At 37.2% G+C, this 19,727-nt stretch overlaps 1 protein-coding gene across 1 annotated transcript in view; it reads right to left on the bottom strand.

Moving 5' to 3' along the window:
* Window positions 1–19,727, bottom strand: part of SV2C (synaptic vesicle glycoprotein 2C) — a 104,966-nt gene that overhangs the window by 10,355 nt on the left and 74,884 nt on the right. Inside the window, exons 6-11 of the mRNA XM_026865611.1 lie at window positions 18,323–18,433; window positions 16,059–16,147; window positions 15,578–15,742; window positions 12,595–12,728; window positions 11,112–11,315; window positions 10,012–10,171 (exon numbers count right to left, since the gene is read on the bottom strand). Of these exons, the coding sequence (XP_026721412.1) occupies window positions 10,012–10,171; window positions 11,112–11,315; window positions 12,595–12,728; window positions 15,578–15,742; window positions 16,059–16,147; window positions 18,323–18,433 (863 nt within the window). The remainder of the gene's footprint in view (window positions 1–10,011; window positions 10,172–11,111; window positions 11,316–12,594; window positions 12,729–15,577; window positions 15,743–16,058; window positions 16,148–18,322; window positions 18,434–19,727) is intronic.

The raw sequence follows: 19,727 nt of genomic DNA, 5'->3' as shown, positions 1-19,727 counted from the left end.
GTCTGGATTAAGTATTTTAGATGTTTGGTAGCCTGTGCATAGACATATTATCCAGACTGCCACCATTTTAGTAAACTGTGTTTTGACATGACATTATGATGCATAGTTGCAAGAATAACCTTTTCTTACGAAAAGTATCCTAACAAGAAATCATGTATGATAGTAGAGTCTCTCACATAAATCATTCAGAAGTGAAAGAGAGAAGGACTATGCAGAGCTTACACTGTGCTCACTGTGATAAAATAAGAAGAATCAGGACTATAGATTTTTTTTTTAACCAAAATGTTTCATTCTTGTTAATAGTAAGTACTGCCCAGTCTGAACAGCAGACCATGCTGATGGTCCCAATGACGACAAAGAGCCCTAGCTGTTGTACATGTGAGGGAAAGGAAGAAGTCCTTTTTTTAGATGTAACCTGAATTCCTAGGAAGTAAATTGAAGAAAATTCTACAGGAGCTCTTAAAGAGCAGCCCAGACAATCAACTTGAAGTAAGTAGACTTGATCCCAGCTGAGAGCAAGGATATGATTTCTGAATGTTCTTCACAGAACAGTTTTTTGAATTCTGAAGACAGCAAACCATGGTATCAAGGGGGAAGAGATCTTCTGCCCAAAGCAAATGGTGGACATGGCCACAGTCCAGAGTGTCATTCGCTCATCTTCTCTGCTCTTCTGCAAATCTGGGTCTCAGTAGTGTCTATCAGTCAGGTCCTTTGGTGTCATACATCCAAGTCTTATACTGGGGCAGAGGTAGAATATTCTGTCTAGCACAGTTGGCCAGGATATAGGGTTCTCAGCACTGTCCATTCCTGGACTGTATTTGACATGCTGTGCTTCAGAATTGCACCAGTTCTAGCATATTCAGGGACCCTGCACCAAAAGGATGGTGGCTCTAGATCCTTCTGGTGTAGTTCTAAATTGCTCTAGTTTGGTCTAAGCAGTAGAACTCTAGTTAACCCAGAGTCAATTCCAGAATCTGAACAAGATTCAGAAATGTGTTAATTTGAAGTAATGGTACTTTTGCTGTCAAAATCTTAAATCAGCTAAAAGGATGTTTGCAGAACAGAAATAAGACATGGAACAGACTAATTAATATACCTTTGAAAAAGTTTTTTTCCATTAATGTTAAATATACATTTGTCCTTTGAAAAGGTTTTTTTTCATTAATGTTAAATACTCATTTGTCCATGGTTGCAGATCAATGTCAACCCTCTTGCTTTAAACATTACAGAAGTAAAATCAGAAGAGTTGATATTTACTGTTCCAATGCCAGCTCTGTATATTATATGCCTTTTCTGACCCCAGGACAAGACACAAATTAGTCTCTTTTGATGGGTGATTATTAATAACAACAACAACAACAACAACAACAACAATAATAATAATAATAAATATTTTGGTGATGTATGTTTTGCAATCAGAAGTGTTTTGCTCTGTTTAAAATACCTGAGAATTAGCAAAGTAATTATTATTTTGTCTGAAGTAATCATAAATTCTTTTTGTGTAAATCATGGCACCCATCCAGACATTGCATGACAATAAATATCAGTGATATCTAAGGAAGGAGAGACAGGTCATTCTGATAGCAGAGCAGAAACTACCCAGAGAAACTGAAAAAACCCAAGCAGGAGAGATACAGATATGCCTCTTGAATATTCAAAGCCTTTACTTGCTTGTTTTTAATAAATGTGATTAAATCTTCAGTACTTTTTACATAATACTTAGTGCCAAGAAAAGACAAACATGTACATCCTGGAGATAAACATCTTGAAAGAGACATGCTCTGCTGTCTAACACTGCAGACCAGTGAGGGCTGACAGAGAGCACGCTGCTGAGAGCAGCAGATGAGGAAAGTTTGGAAGTGTTGCTTGTGAAACTTTCTCACAAAGAAACATTTGCAGCAGCTCCTTGTAAATACCTTCTCCAGAGGAGGAATTAGCAAGCTAAACTTTGCCCATTTTAAGGACGACTTCTGGAGAAATTGGTCCAGAGGAGGAGTGGGAGATGCACTGAAGGAAGCAGAAAAGAATCACCCTACTGGAGTAATATTTCAGGGTCTATGGGAAGAAGATCAAACCTCTACCACAGAAACATCTGTACTACATGCGCAGATAAAGCCCAGAATATCTGGAGGAAGATGACCCAGAATAGGGAGAGGCTTCCGAGAGGGCAGGAGGTCCAGACTGACACATTCAGAAACCTGGACAGGCTGGAGCCATGGGCTGAGCCCAACTGAAGGAGTCTCAATAAGGCCAAATGCCGGGGGCTGCCCTTGGGCCACAACAACCCCCAGCAGCGCTACAGGCTTGGGGAGGAGTGGCTGGAGAGCTGCCAGTCAGAGAGGGACCTGGGGGGGTTGATTGACAGCTGGCTGAACAGGAGCCAGCAGTGTGCCCAGGGGGCCAAGAAGGCCAATGGCATCCTGGCTTGTGCCAGCAATAGCGTGGCCAGCAGGGACAGGGAAGGGATCTGACCCCTGTACTCAGCACTGCTGAGGCCGCACCTCGATTCCTGTGTTCAGTTTTGGGCCCCTCACTCCAAAAAGGACATTGAATGACTCGAGCGTGTCCAGAGAAGGGCAACAAAGCTGGTGCAGGGTCTGGAGCACAGGTCGTACGGGGAGCGGCTGAGGGAACTGGGGGTGTTTAGTCTGGAGAAGAGGAGGCTGAGGGGAGACCTCATCGCCCTCTACAGCTCCCTGACAGGAGGGTGCAGAGAGCTGGGGATGAGTCTCTTGAACCAAGTAACAAGCGATAGGACAAGAGGGAATGTCCACAAATTGCACCAGGGAAGGTTTAGACTGGATATTAGGAAGCATTTCTTTCCAGAAAGGGTTGTTAGGAGTTGGAACGGGCTGCCCAGGGAGGTAGTAGAGTCCCCATCCCTGGAGGTATTTAAGAGTCAGGCTGACATAGTGCTGATGGATATGGTGTAGTTGGGAACTGTCAGTGTTAGGTTAATGGCTGGACTGGATGATCTTCAAGGCCCCTTCCAATACAGATGATTCTGTGATTATGTGATCTTCTAGGGTCAACAAGAGTGCAGGGAGGAAGAAGGAGCATGAAGAGGTAAGACTGTGGTAAAATAGATTTTATGACAAATAGGTAGGAAGAGGTTAAAGACAACACAGTCAGTCTGGAAAACAGAGTTTATGTGATAGGATAATAACAGGTTGCAGCTATTCTGAACAAGTCAGGGAAAGAAAGAGAGGAAAAGAATCAGAACTGTTCTAATTTCAAACTCATTTATGCACAAAAAAGTATTTGTAATGTTATGGTGATGACTGGCTGTGATCTGTGTCTGAACATGTAAATATAATTTCTTCAACTGCCAGTGCTGATGTAAAACCAAACTTGCCCCCAAATAACATCAACAGGAATAAAACAGTGTTCACGTAAAGAGTATAGACAACTTAGTCCTGCCTCCATATATTCAGAGAAATACCAGAACTCCCCAAAGAATACATAGATCTACCTAAGGCAAATCTGAATAGATAGAGGCAGGAAATCTTTGGAAAGGCAATAGCACAAAACATATGGGGATGTTTTATAATGTGTTATTTTATACTGCTTTATAAAGGTAAGCTGTTTCACAGATGCTATTTGCTTATATCAACTAGTTATAACAGGAGTCTGAATATAATTTTCTGAGCAATATGGGCCATTTCTTCTCATGTGCTGGTCTCTACAGATAGCACATTCAGGGCTGCCACTGTGCTTTAGATCTATTATAGGTTATATACCCAAGATTACCTTAATTAAGGTTTAAAGTAATTTTATAATACAATATCACTTATATCTGAGCAAAATGAAGGTAATTTGTTGACACTGAAAAAACAGTTCTGTTTAGTAAAATGGACTTATTCAAATTTTTCAGTTGTAAGGGGTCATTATTAGTCTAATCTTATTGTTATCAAATTATAAACAAAGAGAATAAGACAAAGTAAGCCCATTTTTATTGCCCTTGGCTGTCCTGATGATACAAAATGAACAACTGAGCAGTTCAATCTTTTAATTTTAAGCAGTTTTCAGATGTGTCCTCTCACCTAAAATGTGCACATTATTGGCAGGAAAAGTAAGAATTTTACAGGCTTAAGTAAAATGTTGTGAACTGTGCCTGACAAGCACTGTCACTATTCAACCTTCTGCCTTCACATCCTTCAATTTTAATATTGTATCTGAAAGTGAATTTGTTGTGTACTAATAGTCAGAATGAAGTCATTAAGCAAACTGTTGAGCTCTAGGAATAGCAAATTCAAACTTGTTGTTTTTTAAACATCTTTCATAGAATAGTGTTTGTAATTCAAAACAGCTGGAATCTGTATTAATTCATGCCTTTATAATTAATTCTACTGAATCCAGGGGAGTAAAAATAGCCAGGCAATAAATATGCTGCAATTCACATGCATAGATGAGCAGTCTTCTCTTGCAGTCTCTGCTACAGTGTTTCAGGAAAGTGGGAGTGTACAGAAAGTCTGCAAATGATGATCAAAGATGTGTGTCATCTCAAAGTCATGAATGAATGAAACAAAAAAATCCAAGCCTATATACACCAATTTCTGCTAGGCTGATCAGCTCTGGGTGAAGCATTGGCACAAAAACGTCTCTTTGATTTGATGATCAATCCTTATTACTAGCCAAGAGAGTTCAGTTGCAAGAATCCCTTGTCCAGCTAGAGAATGTAATTAAATCCTTCAGGCACATCAGTAAAATTATGCTGGTGAATTAATTTGGGTTTGCTTTTTTTTTTTTTTTTTTTTTTAAAAAAAAGTTACAGATTTTAGTATTGATAGGAGAAAAATGCAGAAGTCTTATAAAACTCTCAGGTATGAAAGAAAGCTGGATGTTAGGTAAAAGGAATTTTCCCCAGTGTAGTTTACTTCAATTGCTGAGAAAGCTGTGAAAAGAAAAACTCTTAACTTCCTTTCACTGAAACCCCACTAAAAAATGGCAAGAGTCCAAACATTTAAAAATAGAGGGATTATCCAACCCTTTAGATTAAAAGAGCTTGTTTCCTTTTTGCCACATATGCTCTTCTTAGACCAGGTGCTTATATTCCTATATAAAATACTTCAAGTCCACTTTTCCATTGCTGATAGAGTACCTGAAAACTTAATTGTCCTGCAGTGGAATGTTATTGAATGTGTAGCACAGATATTTGATAACTTTCATGACAGGGCTAGTGCTGACTCTATCCAGAAAGTTTCAAAAAACTCTGAATATCACTTTTGTGGGTGTCAATGATATGCAAAGTCTATTAAAACAGAGTTCTTGAATGTGCTATGGACAATTTTCTAATGTCGAGATATTTTAAGATATTTTTAAAAATTAATACAAAGATCCATATCATAGCCTGGCCAATTACAGCACTCAGTGTGCAAGTAAAACTGTGAAATTTACTTTCCTGCCTTGGATTACTGCCCAAGGCATTGCATAGGTTCAGCATGTCATGTCTCAAAACATTAACATGAAATTTCAGCAAAATGCAGATGAACTGCATCCACAGGATGGCAGCAGAAAAGTAGAAAATAGCTGTCAGGAACTCTACTGTAAGTCGATGACTGCTGTTATGATTCAAAAGAAGAGAAAACATTTTTTGGCAGCCACAACTATACGAATTTGGACTTAAGACACCCTGTGAATAATGGTTATTATTCTAGGATAGATTCTCAGGGCTCAGGAAAAGAGAAAAAAGATAAATATAATGAACTGAAGATAGGCAACTTACTTGTTCATTATGATCACACCCTTATGCACTTACTTCAGAGGTATTAAAAAAAGGCAAAACAGGATGACTTCATTTCATAGCACACCTTGAATTCTAAATATTCCTGGCCAAAATTCAAACCCAGATGTCTGGCAGCTGTAGTAAAACTGATGAATTGTTGGTTATCTGATACAATCTGACCTTGATTTACTCTGTGGGAGATGACCTATTTCTATTCTGCTTTTTGTTTAGGTTTGGGTTATTTGTTGTATCCACTCCTTGACAAGAGTCTTGGCTCATAAAGTTGATGCTTCCCAAGTTAATTCACAAGAAGATATTTCTCATTTATGAGAACAATTCCATTTTAAAGTCATAAAAATCTCAAAATATTACTTCTTCATAGAATTTTAACTCTCTTCCATTCATACATATATTACAGGCAGAACTAGGAAACAGCAATGTTATTGCAAGCCCCTCAGGCACACACATTACAACACAAGCCATAATTACCTCATCACACAATTTTTTTTTCCACATCACTCTGCCAGTGTACAGAATAAAGAGAGCTTGAGGGTAAGACATAAATGTGGTGAAGAAAACTTGGTTTCCCTCATCTGCTGCAGAAGTAAGATGCACTGTGAGTAAGGCTGGGGACTGCAAGACGAGAAAGCAGTCTCTTGGTTAAGGTAGTTGTGTGCTGTCAGGAGAAAGGATACAATCCCTACCCCTGCCACAGAATTCATGTATGATGTGAGCGAGTCACTTAAAGCTAACTAAGTGATCATTAAGTATGCATTTCACATTTTCTGGGCTGTAGTTTAGCACCTTCAGGTTTGTGTTGCTGAAGTGCTGAGCACTTACAGCTGCAGTGGAAGTTATGCTTTCAGCCCATTCCCTCTCCTAACAAGCTCAGTGATTGGATTGTTGATACCACACATACCCGACTACAGTTTTCCTTTTCTGATGGACAATATTAAAGTTGTTTTTAACAATATCTTTTTCTTCTGTGCCTCAATTTTGACATCACCTCCTTTCAAAGCAGTATATGGAAAAGCACTCTAGGAGTGCCCAAAAATGTTTGCAAGACATTAATAACTTTCCTTTAGAAAAGAGTTTCCAAGGTTATGGAATAGTTTGGTTTGGCCTTCAAGAGCGTCATGACCAACCAAAGACTTTTCAGAACCTGTTGACTAGTCCAGAATAGCACAGGCCATTAAGAAGTTAAGGCAAAAGGCAAGAGAAAAAAATGACACAAAAGATGAATTAATACAAGTTCTTTACATTGTGGAGCTGGGTTAACTTGCTTATTGGAAATCAGCTAGTTTATAGCTAGTCATGACAAGCATCCTATAAAATTCGTGTATTGAAAAGTAAAAAAAATAAGTTAACGTTATCAAATGATTGTTACCACCATGTGTTGTCTGGAAGACAGGAACCTGCCTATGACTAGCATTAGTAGCATAACTTCACCTTTTAACACAACTTCATCATCTACCTGAGAAGCATTTGAAATCTATACAGCCTCTAACATCTCTTATTTTAGCAGTTGTGCAAATCAGCTGAGATTTTATAAAGAACGTACAGGCAAATGTTACGCTAAAATGGTATAAAATCTGAAAGTACTCATCAAGAATATAGGACAAAATACTTAATTACCACAAATGCAGGCACTAGTAAATGAAAACGTAAATATGTAGATGAGTGTAAATGCATACAGAATCCAAATCTCCTAAGATTTTGAAGCAACCTTAACTCTGCCCTGTGGACAGCTGATGAACAGGAAACTAAAATGTTTGCTGTGTATCATACATGCTGCATATGTCCAAATTGTTTGCCACACCCCTATCTGGCCAATATGATCCCCAAATAACCTTGAGTACGATTTATGAAACACCTTTTGTATTATGCTGCACAATACTGGCAAAGCCCCAATGGTTTGGCAACTGGCTGGTCTCCAAGAGGAGTTGTGCAGAAGGAAAAGGAGGCTACCCAGCCTAGTCTCCTGTGTATGGTAGTGTGAACTGGCCTCCTTCCACACACTTTGCTTTCAGTCCAACCTACAGCTGCACTTTGCTGCTGGTTTGTGGTCATTTCACTGAGTATATATTTGAATGCTAAACCAGTGACAGAATGAGCAAAGTTGTTGTGCCTAGATTGCCTTTTGAGGGGAAACTGGAAGCCAGCTTCAGGAGCAGATTCACTCTGGATGCAGCTTAGTAGTGAAAGAGGGCATCATCTTAAGTATGAAGGACCTCATATCCAAACCCAGATCAGGGAGCTGCATGTACCGTATATGTCTGGAAAGACTGTTCAGCCCTACAGCTACTTGCAGAAGCTGGAAATTCCCAGCAAACTCTGGCAAGTTGTGGAGATCAAAGAAGTATTACAAGGAAAGACAGGACCATCAGAGGTAGGCAATGGTGGCTGTAAACTGTAGCTGGTTTTAGCTACAGTTAGAAATAGAACTATAGCTAAATAGAAGAGTAAGATTTCTGGGAAGCAGGTTAAGTCACTGTAGTTACTAATTTTCAAATAGTTCTATGAAACATGAAGCTTTGCCCCAGTCTAAAAAAAACATGTCCTGCAAGTAACTTCTAGAATTAGTCATTTCCTTATAGCCAACCTGACAGTGATGATTCCAACACTTTTGGAAATTTTTAGAAAAAATCTAATCTACAGTATATATCAATGTCTTTCCTGGTACAGGTAGATTTGTCCTATGAGCCTTTTTATATGAATAATACAAAGTGACAAGTTTTCTATCTGAGTAGATAGAAACCCCAACAACTCAGTTGCAAGTAAATTTCTGAGGTGAAATACCAGACAGCTATTACTGCACACATAAGCTTTTTTAAAAAGAAAAATAAGGAAGAATTTGCTATAATCTCAAAGTTAGCAGAAACTATTAAAAACAACTACTAGCTACAAGTACAGATGCCCTAGAATAGATATGTTAGATTATTTTTATCATTCCTAGTGATGATGAATATTTTTGTTTCCATTAACATAAATGGCTTTTCCAGTTATTTTTCTTTACTTCTTAAGAAGATATTTGTGGCTGCTACATTTAGGAATGCAAAAAAGATATTTCTAACAGAGATTAATTATAATTATATCATAGTTTGGTTAAAGGAATAATTCTTGCCAGGAGAGCAATTTCCTGAGGTGTAATAAATACACTAGCACTTAGTATAAGAGCTTAGTGCTTTGGATTCCAAAGTAGCCTAGTATGATTATTTGAATATTTGATACAACCACAACAGTGGACATCAATTTCTTGTGTGAAGAAGCATATAATTTTAAAGTGACAATGAAAAAGAACAGAGAAGGCAGTCTACAGCTTTCCTCTCATGATGGACAATACTAAAGTCAGTTGCCCCTCTGTCCAAAAACTTAGATTTGTCAGCAAGGCATCATGCATATATAAACTGGAAATACCTTTCACGATCTTTGAAACTTCTAGGGAGGAAATAGGGATAATAATGTGACAGAGAAAGGACACACTGTCCCTGGGGAGAAACATCCCAGTCTATTCAAGAAAATACAGCTTTTACATTTTTACACTTGACATACAACACTGTATGACTCAAGTTTTCTTCCTTCGGTTCACTAACTGACATAAGATCGGCATTAAAATGTACCCTGTATCTGAAAAAAAAGCCATCCCATGTCATCTAGCATCAATACTTGCAGGACATGAAAATTGTCCTGAGCTTTTTGGCAGGAACCCTGAAAGGTCAGAAGTCCAAGACATTTTTGTATCCTCTTAAGGCTGAGTATATATACTTCTAGTGACCCTGCATACAAATTTGTTGCAGACTAATTAACAGCTCTGTATGGTTTAAGCCCAAATTTCTTCCAGAAAATGCTGTTCAGTTCCAGATAGTGATTTTTATTATCATCTCTACCATTTCACAGCTAACTGACAAATGAAGCTATATTGCTGTTCTGGACTACCTACTGCCTTCATAGATAGTTGCACTAGGGGAAACCTGGAAATATTCCATTACTGTTTTCAGAAATAATACTCATTATCTGTGTTTTACATTACAATAGCAGTTAGACCATCTTTCATACTAAACTATATTTGTGGTATTTTCGTGATTAGGTGATATTTGATGCAAAATACATACCAAATAGCTCAAAAAATCTCATTTTTTCCCTTTGCTGTTTGTAAGACAAAGTATTTGTTTGGCCCACTCAAAACATCACTACCTGTGTAAAGGTCATACATAACCATTTCTATTTACCATTTCTGCTCATACAAATAGTGTCAGTGAGGTTAGGAGAGCTGTATCTGCACATACCTTCTGTCTGTAGGATACAGCTCCACAGTAATGACATCTAGAGAATTCCATGCCGAGATGGTGAGGCCATTGTAGAGGCACAGCATACCTATCATCATGGATTCACTGGTCCCAAACCACAGGAAAAAACAGCTGATGCCAGAGAGAACCATGGAACCACCTAGGTGTGTGACAGGTGAAACAAACATGAAGTGGAGCTGTATTTAAAGAATTATTTTTATTTATTTTGTGTAATGTTCCCATACACATAGTGCAGTTAAATAACTGAGTGCGGTGGTTTGACCTTGGCTAAATGCCAGGTACCCATATATTTGAGTTAAAAAATTAAGAGACATTCTCTGCTGGTAAGGTCAGGCAAACATTGTAAGGGGGTCATAGGAAAAAAATGTAACTCCTCAAATATTAGTATATATCATAAAATATTAAGCTGGAACCCTCTCTGAACTCCCCAAGCAAGCTGCCTGAGGAAAAACTACCCCCCATTCTTCCTTGTTCATCATCTTCTGCAAATACATGAAATTCATTGATATATTGTAGCAATAAAAACACTAAGTGGGAATTTCATTTATATAGAGACATTATCCTAGACAATGAATACAATGAACTATCATATTAGTTAGATAAACTGAAAACAGATTTGTAATTGCAGATAATCTGCAGGAGATATCTTTCCACCATGTTACTTTCCAAAATAGGTAACAGGCAAAGGACAGCAGCTGACCCTTCCAAGGAGTTGCTCCACCAGCTGAGGGTCACCTGAGCACATCTTGCTTTCCTTTCAGCTTGAACAAAGACAAGTCAACAGTCAATACTCTCCAAAATCTCATCTCAAATGACTAAATAATGGTCTTGTAAAATCAGCGTGGAAGAGCAATGACTGATAATGTGGCATAGCAGAACTAGTTACAGAACCATTTGTTCCTAGAGTTTCTAAACTGGTGGCTTTTTAAAATGGCACTTACAATGCTGCATAAACTAAGTATTTGCAGAAGAAATGTTTTACATCACTTTGAACCAAATTCTTTAAAAAGAGCATGTTATTTTATCAGGAGAGCTTTAGGTTTTGATGGTGTTCCCTGTTTCAAAATGAAGCCCCTTACCTAGCATTGTTAATCGTCCAATTCTATCCATCAGGAGAGCGGACACAATATTCCCTGGTAACACTGCCAAAGTTCCCAGGAAATTAACAAAGTAAATCCAGTAGGCACTGTAGTCATCATCAAAAGAAATCTGGCATCCTGTCCTGATGTGGAAAAATGTGCAATTTATCAATTCGCTGTCAACAAATTTATATTGCTCAAGATCTGTGGAAAGAAGAAAAAGCAACATTTCAGCTAACAGCCAACTCCATGTGCAGCTTTTGATTAAAAGCATTTCAAGTTTAGGCAAATTTAATGACAGCTTGGAGTTTTCACTGCTTCATAAAATGGGACTGGTTATTGCTGTTAATTTTGATCCCTTTTTATCTTAATAGAAAAATATTCAAGGCTCATGAAAAAAAGCAACTAAGGCCTGAAATTAGGCAAATTATATTACTATATTTCAGCTCTGCTTGGACTGTACTTGGTTAAGGTCTTTCAGCACCAGTCTTGCATAAAAAGCACTGGGTATCTGCAAGTTTCTATCACTCGGTCTTGCTCAGTATCAGACCTTCTAGTTCCACACCAGACAGCCTTTCAGATGAGACTGCCATCATGGCCAGTTTGGTTTGACTTTTTTAAAGTGAACCATTCCTACACAATTCAGATTATACTAATTTTAATTTCTGAGAAGATATCATGATCTTCAGCTTAAACATGGATGAGTTACTACATGCTATCGTTCAGGCCATTCTTATTCCAATACCATTTCAGAGATCTCTTCCTATATTTCTACTTTCTTTCTGTTCCTTCTGTCAGCCTTACAACATTGAATAAAGGATATCTTCCTTCCATGCAAAGAAAGCTGGACATTGCTTTCTCTGAAACCTAATTCTATTGCTAATATGATATGATATTGTTAATATTGCTAAATTGCTGGAGTTATGGGAAAGCTGTAATTAGTGCCCCATCTTTCCAACAAGTTTAGTTGGCCATGTTCTACTTTCAGTTATGTTTTATTAAACTGAACAACCCCCCAGTCTTCTGTTAAAACATATGAAAATACACATTCATATTTTTGTTACAATATTTAAGAGTGTAGGAATAATTATAGATTAGGTAGTTTGAATCCTGAACTCAGATTCCCATGCCACAGCAAGTGCAATGAATCAGTTGTATTTAAACTAAATAAATTTACTCTAGTTAAAGCTACCAGTAAAGCAGTAAATATAATTTCTCCTCTCCAGACTGAATGTCTTTAGAGATGATTAAAATCAAAGAGATATTTATTATCTGAGTCAATATTAGATCTGTAGTATCTCTAGCATGGGTGTGATCCTTTAATGTTTTTGTTATAACATTACAGAGGTCTGTTGTTTTTTATAGCTTTTTATTCCCTACAAGAGAACTTCTTGTATGCCTTATTAGAAATCCAGAAATTATAAACATAAGATGAAGACATGCAGCTGAACAATGGATGATGAGTGCTTCTTTCTCATAATACCTGTGTTGTAGAAGGTGGTATTAATGAAAGTACAGTTCCTGAAGTATGTGTTCAGTGAAGTAATGTCTTCAAACACACAGTTCTTAAAAAGTGAATCTTCAAAGATTACTGATTTAAACTTCATCATAATAAACCTGCCCAATACAAATAATTTCTGTCAGTCTTCCTTCACAGGTTAGAAAGAGCAACAAGTCAAGCTGATGCAGCTATACATGTCTAAAAAAACCTTCAACCCTGGTAACAATGTTTTCTTAAAGGCATTCTGGAAACTTAATTAATGATTAGCTGATTCTCAAATATTATCATTCAGAAAAATAATTAATATGATAAAGAGCTTCACATACCCATGGCTGGTAATACAATTTATTTGATAATATTTTTGCTATTACTTGTCTTTAATCATCAACAAAACCCAATGTCATGACATTGTAAAATTGCCTTGTAAAATACAAGTAGCCTTGTAAAATCACTATTACTTGTAATTTGACATTACAGTCAGAAATGGGAGATCGTGCTCCAGAAACTCAGTCTCCTGGAACAAACAAGCACCTGATATTACCAACAAGTTGGAGAGAAAGAGTTTTTTAAAGAACCTTTATTTCTCCAGATGAACACACTAGGCACTGTGTCAGGCTCAAATGCAAAACATACTGGTCCAGGTGTTAAAAACCAGTTTTGCAAAATGGTTTAACATTACATTGCTAGTTATACAGCTAGCTATCTAACTGGAAGTATGTGTGTTGCTTCTGTGTCTGTGGATGCAACTGTATTACTGTGGACATAAAACAGATATAAACAAATTGTCAGTAGCTTTTCTTATTTCTGAACATCCTCCATCCTACTGACTCTCATTTAACTCCTAGGTCTTTGAACATGACTGTTAATCAAGTCATTCATAGAAAAAGTCAGTGACAAAGTGTATTACCAGCAGTAACATTTAACCTCTATGTTACTAGACTAAAACAATGCTACAAACCTCTTTAGTACAATTCTACCAAATAACATCATTTGCTAATTAAAAAAAAAAAAAAAAAAAAGACAGATGTATAAAACCATTATAATTTATTTTACATGGAGGTGTGTAAAAAGTTACAATTAAAAATGGGCAGTTTTGCTGGCAGACTTCACCCAAAGTAACAACAGTTTGAAAAACAGTGCTTTAATTATTATACAGCAGTAAGAACTCTTAAAATGGCAAATCCCTCCAAACTCAGACCTGGCTGCTCTAATTCAACCTGGTGCAACTAGCTCAGTATTTTTCTTATTACAAGAATAATAGTAGGAATAAGAACGTGCAAAATATGCTAGCTAGAAAATAGTAGGAAATAAACTTTGTTGCCAATAAAGTTGTTAGAATCACTTCTTTATGAGAAAAGAGAGCAGAAGCTAATTGTGTTTGTCACAGGAAAAGACATTAGCTAATGAATTCTCTTTGTGTATTGGTCAGAAGAATGGTGTTTTCAACCCATTAGTTTTAGTTACTGTATCATTTCTCATTTGTGACAGACTCCAATGAAAATTAGGCTGCCATTCAGTGTCAAGTTATTATCATTTTTCATATAACACTTTCCATTTTAAAATGTAGTCTGATTCTAGAGAAGGACAAAGAAAATTTAGCAAATATATTAGTCTTTTGAAACAGAAACGACAGACTACATGTCCTACATTCTTCTGATGCACTTTTTACTTTTGGCCAGGAAATGTGACTATATTAAAATTGGTGGTGTGATGATTGAATTAAAACCCAGTAGAAATGTAAAGAAGTAAAAAGTCAGGTATTGATGGATCTTCTAGTTAAGAAAGAACATGAAGGAAACACTGAGGTTGAGGGTAAGTGGAGTATTGATATGTTTGTGGAGGAAGAATATAAAATTAATTCATACTTCTATGGAAAATATTTTTAAAATCTCAGCTGTTAGATTTGTACATATGAAAGAGTCATTTCATGTTTTAGAGTAGATGAATGCTACTATAGATTTAGTGTTTTACAAGAATTTCTAGTTCAAATCGATAAGACCTCAGCTGAGAGTGATGCCAGCTACTGAGAGTAACTGTGTTTTTTTTTGTTTTTAGGAGAACATTTACCTTCTGAAAAGGCGTGGAACTTGGAAGCTATGATTAGTTTAAAAATTAAATAACTGCTATTTTTTGTCTGCAGTGCACAGACTTTTAACTGTGTCAAAACTCAAGTTCTCATAGAAATAATTACATCCCACCACCCCACCATCCCCCTATTAACAAAATCATTATTTTTATTTACTTAGATATTGGTTTTCCTATGGAAATAATAACTACTTAGCACCATGACTTCCAGACCATTCACATGGTTGTTTTGCGTGTTTCTTAAGACAAACCAGATACCTAGAACAGCTGTGTTTAATTTTCCCCTAAGTTATCTAGTTATCTGTAAAGTCTGGATAGAGCCTTAAAATGTTTGGATTCAGTTAAAGAACACAAAAGGCATTGCAAACGTGTTGCTTCCCATTTCAGAGCTGTTCATACTTTTTACTGATTTACAGTAACATTCAGCTTTTATTTTTCCATTATAAGATCCTAATCACTCAATGTTCAGTGTTTCGAGAGAAGTGTCTTTTATCAATATAAGAAAAGAACCAGAAACAGAGATAAAAGTACGTCCTTCCCCAGACCCCTACAATATATACCACATGTGTTGGGTCTGAAAACCTTTGAATCCCACTGTGAAAGGAAGTATTGTAGCTTAGGCTTTTTGCTCTGTTTTTCAGGATAAAAAGGAAGCTAGGTTTGCATGGGGGATCCTCACACATGAACTGCCAGGGTATGTACAGGTCCACTTCTCCCCATTCTCCATGAGTCATAAGAAATCAAGAACAGAAATAAATTCCCATTAAAAAGCAACAAACCCATGTATCATTAGCTAATGGAGAAACAGATTATTAGGACATGTTTTAAAACATGCATTTGTTTATTCCATCCAAGTCAGGATATTAGGAAACCTCTAAACCTGTCATTGATGTATTCTCCATTGCTGTGAATCTGATTTTCCAGTGTGAAGTTGAAGACAAAATGTGAAACCTCTTCATTGTGGAAATGTTTCACTCGGGACGCATACTCGTCTGACTGCAGATGTTTAATGACATCAGGAAACCAGACAGATAAGCCGTAGTAGCTGTGAAAAACAGAAAAGGCTCAGTCACCAGTCTCACTTGTTTGAAAATCTCCCTTGGCTGCTTACGTGATGGAGCAGTTGCTCCACCATAATAAAATCCTCCACAAAATAAAAATGCTGAAAGATGCTGACACCAGAAGATGCCAGTTTTCTGAAGGACATATTCCTGATGAGTCAGACTTGCAACCAAGAACAGACTAACCAATAAATGAATAAAATCTTCCTGAATAAAAAGGATAATCATAGTGACAGAAAGATGCATGCAGATGATTCTTCTGTCAGTCAAGTCTGTCAAAAATGGTTTAAATACTCTTACCCAAAAGACAGAGTGAACCATACAGCTGTAAGTTTGATTGTATTATCCTTCACCGGGTAGTTAAAGCATCTCATAAACGTCAACCAAATCTGTAAATCATTAGGAAATACATTTATTTTAAATAATATTTTGAACAATTTTGTTAAATTATAGAAGATTTTTCATTCTGATTTTCTTGCTGCGTCAGGGCATCAGAGAGAGAAGATCAGCTCTTTGATACTGGTCATAGCTGTACTTCTCATACAGGAATGTTAATCTCCAACTATAGCCGGGTTGTATGTGTTGTGTGACTTTCTGTCTTCTTGTCATAGAAACAGAATGGTTTGGATCAGAAGGGATTTTTAAAGATCATCTAGTGAAATCCCCCTTTGATGAGAATGGACATCTTCCACTATCAGGTTGCTCAGAGCCCCATCCAACCCGGCTTTGAATGTTTCCAGGGAGGAGGCATCTACCACCTCTCTGGGTAACATGTTCCAGTGTTTCATCACCGTTACTGTAAAAAAATTCTCCCTTATATGTAGACTGAATCTATCCTTTCTAGTTTAAAACCATTACCCCTTGTCTTATCGCTGTGGACCCTATTAAAATGTCTGTTCCCATCTTTCTTATCAGACTCCTTTAAGTATTGACGGGCTGCAATATGGTCTACCTGGAGCCTTCTCTTCCCCGGGCTGAGCAATCCCAACTCTCTCAGCCTTTCCTCAGAGAGGAGGTGCTCCAGACCCTTGATCATTTTTGTGGCCCTTTTCTGGACCCACTCCAATAGGTCCATGCCTTTCTTGTGTTGAGGACTCCAAAGCTGGACACAGTACTCCAGGTGGGGTCTCATGAGACTGGAGTAAAGGGGCAGAATCGCTTCTCTCGACCTGCTAGCCACGCTTCTTTTGATGCAGCCCAGGATATGATTATCTTTCAGATGTAAGCACGCCCTTTGCTGGCTCACATTTTTTATAAACCTGTGTGAACTGTGTCTGTTAATTCACCCATGCCCCACCTCAAACTTTCCTAATCTCTAGGCAGCTTCATTTCACTATCTCAAATAAATCAGAGATCTTGTCAGAAATGTTTTCTTCTCACTTCTCAGTATTACACTGCTCTTAAAGTGTAGTTTAAACAAACTATGTTCCATAATACAACAGGGACTCACTGAGAGTTACATCTATCATAACCTGCCACAGCTAGAAATTGGTATTTTTAACTATATGAGGAAAATCTGGGACTACCCCCAGGTCAGCAGAGATGTCTGAGAATGGTGTTCTTTTCTTTCTGTCTCTCATCTCAGGATGATCTCCTCCTTTTCAAGAGAAGAGGCAGTTTGTTCTAGGAGATTTTAACATACAGCATGGAATAAGGAAGGTGCTCTGACCCAGGGGCTAGTCCAGTGAGATGACAAGGATGTGAGATAACCAAGCTGCAACTCCTTTAACTCTGGTTTAGTAACAAGGCCAAATCATAACATTTCAATCTTTAACTACTCCATTTTCTGACAAATAACTGTAAAAGTAGACACTTTCTGGATTCTTTTTTTCATAGGGAAAATGCCATTTTTCCAAGCAAAGCATTTTTGTGACAAACCTTGGTTTAAAACACTTCATCATAAGTCTGGAGAGCTTTAAGATGCCAGCTATTTAACAGATGTGAAAAGCTATTTTTGACTTTTTTTTTTTTTTTTTTTTTTTTGTTCAAAGATACTGCAAAATTTTGTTTTTTAAAAAAAGTAAACAAGGATACAGAGCACAGTCCCAAACTCTCTGAAATACGTCCAATGTAGTTTTCTAGTAAAACATGTGACATGCCTAAAAATATACAGATATGATGCCTTATAAAGGTTTTATTGACATTTGTTTACACAGTTTATTAATGACTTCATCACTTGTATAAGTAATGTGGCCATCTCAAGTTCCTGCTGATAATTTTTCATCTCATCATGTGTCACCTCTTTCCATAGGTACTATATTGATACGCATTCCCAGTACATATTATACTGTGGTTCTTGGGAATATGGTTATGTAAATGTTAGCCATCACCTGTGTGAACAACAATGAAGCATTTTCCTCTGCAGAAGTTGGGACCGACCTCTGTGATTCACCTGCTTCTCTTCTGGGTCAGGAAAACAGAACCTTACTATGGTTCCCAAATCTCCCAGTTACATGGAAAATGTAGCATTATAGCTATCACCAGCATGAGCTCAATCAATCCATCCCATTTCTGAAGGCTAATAGAAAGACAAATACAGAATGAACAGAGATGTTGCCACTTACACCATATAGCTCCGTGCGAATTCTAACAAAACACCTCCTGTACCAAGTTCCTGTATCGCTCTCTATTTCTATGAGTTCATCTATCTGCTTTGGAGTTTTGATTCTGTTAACCTAGAAATAAAAACAGAGCAGCAAATATTTGAATTTTCTTGAATCATTAACTGCCTGTCAAGGCATATTGAAAGGTTTAATAAATCCCATAAAGTAAAATTGAGCAGATATTAAACTTGTGTCTAAACAAGGAGTACTTAGGAAATATAAAGGAATACTAGTGCACTATAATGCCAAATTTTGTTATGGATATAACTGTTTTGGAAAAGCTCTCCTTTCAACACATGCAGGAAATCCATTTCCTCTGACTGAAACTGTTACTGTCAGGTTCTGCTAGGGTGTTGCTGTACATACCCCTAATGCCACAGAGGATAAAACATTATTTGAATGCTCAGTTAACCATGCCCAAAGTTTGCTATCAACTAATTTCTGACTTGCTATCACAACATTGTTGAAATTCTATTGATTAAAGACACAGTAATGATAACAGAAGTATTTGAAATATCAAGAATTAATAGTTGAAAAACATTTTCATCCTTTGTTCTTATTGTCTGTAATATTAGACAAGGAATCTCTTTTGGATGTTGACTTAAACTATCCTTTTTAATTAAGAGAGAAAAAAATTAGGTGAAACAATCTGGAACTGCACATATTATTGCTATTATGAGCAATTATCTACTTCATCTAAAGTGAAATGAGATAAACAGACTTCAAGGAAAAATACAGAATTACCAGTGACAGAGAATGTGATGTTGCCTGAAATGCTAATTTTCACTTGCACTCTCTTGTGTAGCAGAACAAGAACGTGTTATATGGTCTTTCCAGATACAAGACCTGAAAAATCTATACCATTGTATGGTTTTGGTTTTGGTTTACTCTTTTGTCTCAGGTTCATATCACAAAAAGCAGTGTATTCATCTACAGTTTATTTTAAAAGAAGGCAAATAGAGAGTGGAAATAAAATAAATAAAATGGGGGAAAGGGACTGACATATAGGGAGGGAGAGAGCAAGAGACTGTGTGTTCAATGTTTGGCTGCAATTTTGGAAGATAAGCAATAGCTTGTGTTTCTTCTTAATGGAATGAGGACACCACCACCCACAGATGTATCATAGTGTATTGCAGGTCATCAGGGGATAGCAGTATTGATGGTAAAGCTCCAGTTTTCAGTCCACTGCTTTTACAGACATATACTGTTTAGGATGCACCATCAGCCTCATCCGGTGAACAAGAACGAACAAAAGCCCACTAAGCGGTTTGTCCTGGGTTGCAGTGTATTTTGTCACCATCCTCATGTGCTGTGGAAATCAGGTGGGGCAGTGTTTCCTTGCTTCTACACCTGTCTCTTATACACA

This window comes from Athene cunicularia, assembly GCF_003259725.1.
Source record: "Athene cunicularia isolate RWA chromosome Z unlocalized genomic scaffold, athCun1 chrZ_part1, whole genome shotgun sequence".
Taxonomy (NCBI): Eukaryota; Metazoa; Chordata; class Aves; order Strigiformes; family Strigidae; genus Athene; species Athene cunicularia.
This window is presented reverse-complemented; position numbering and strand designations above follow the sequence as displayed.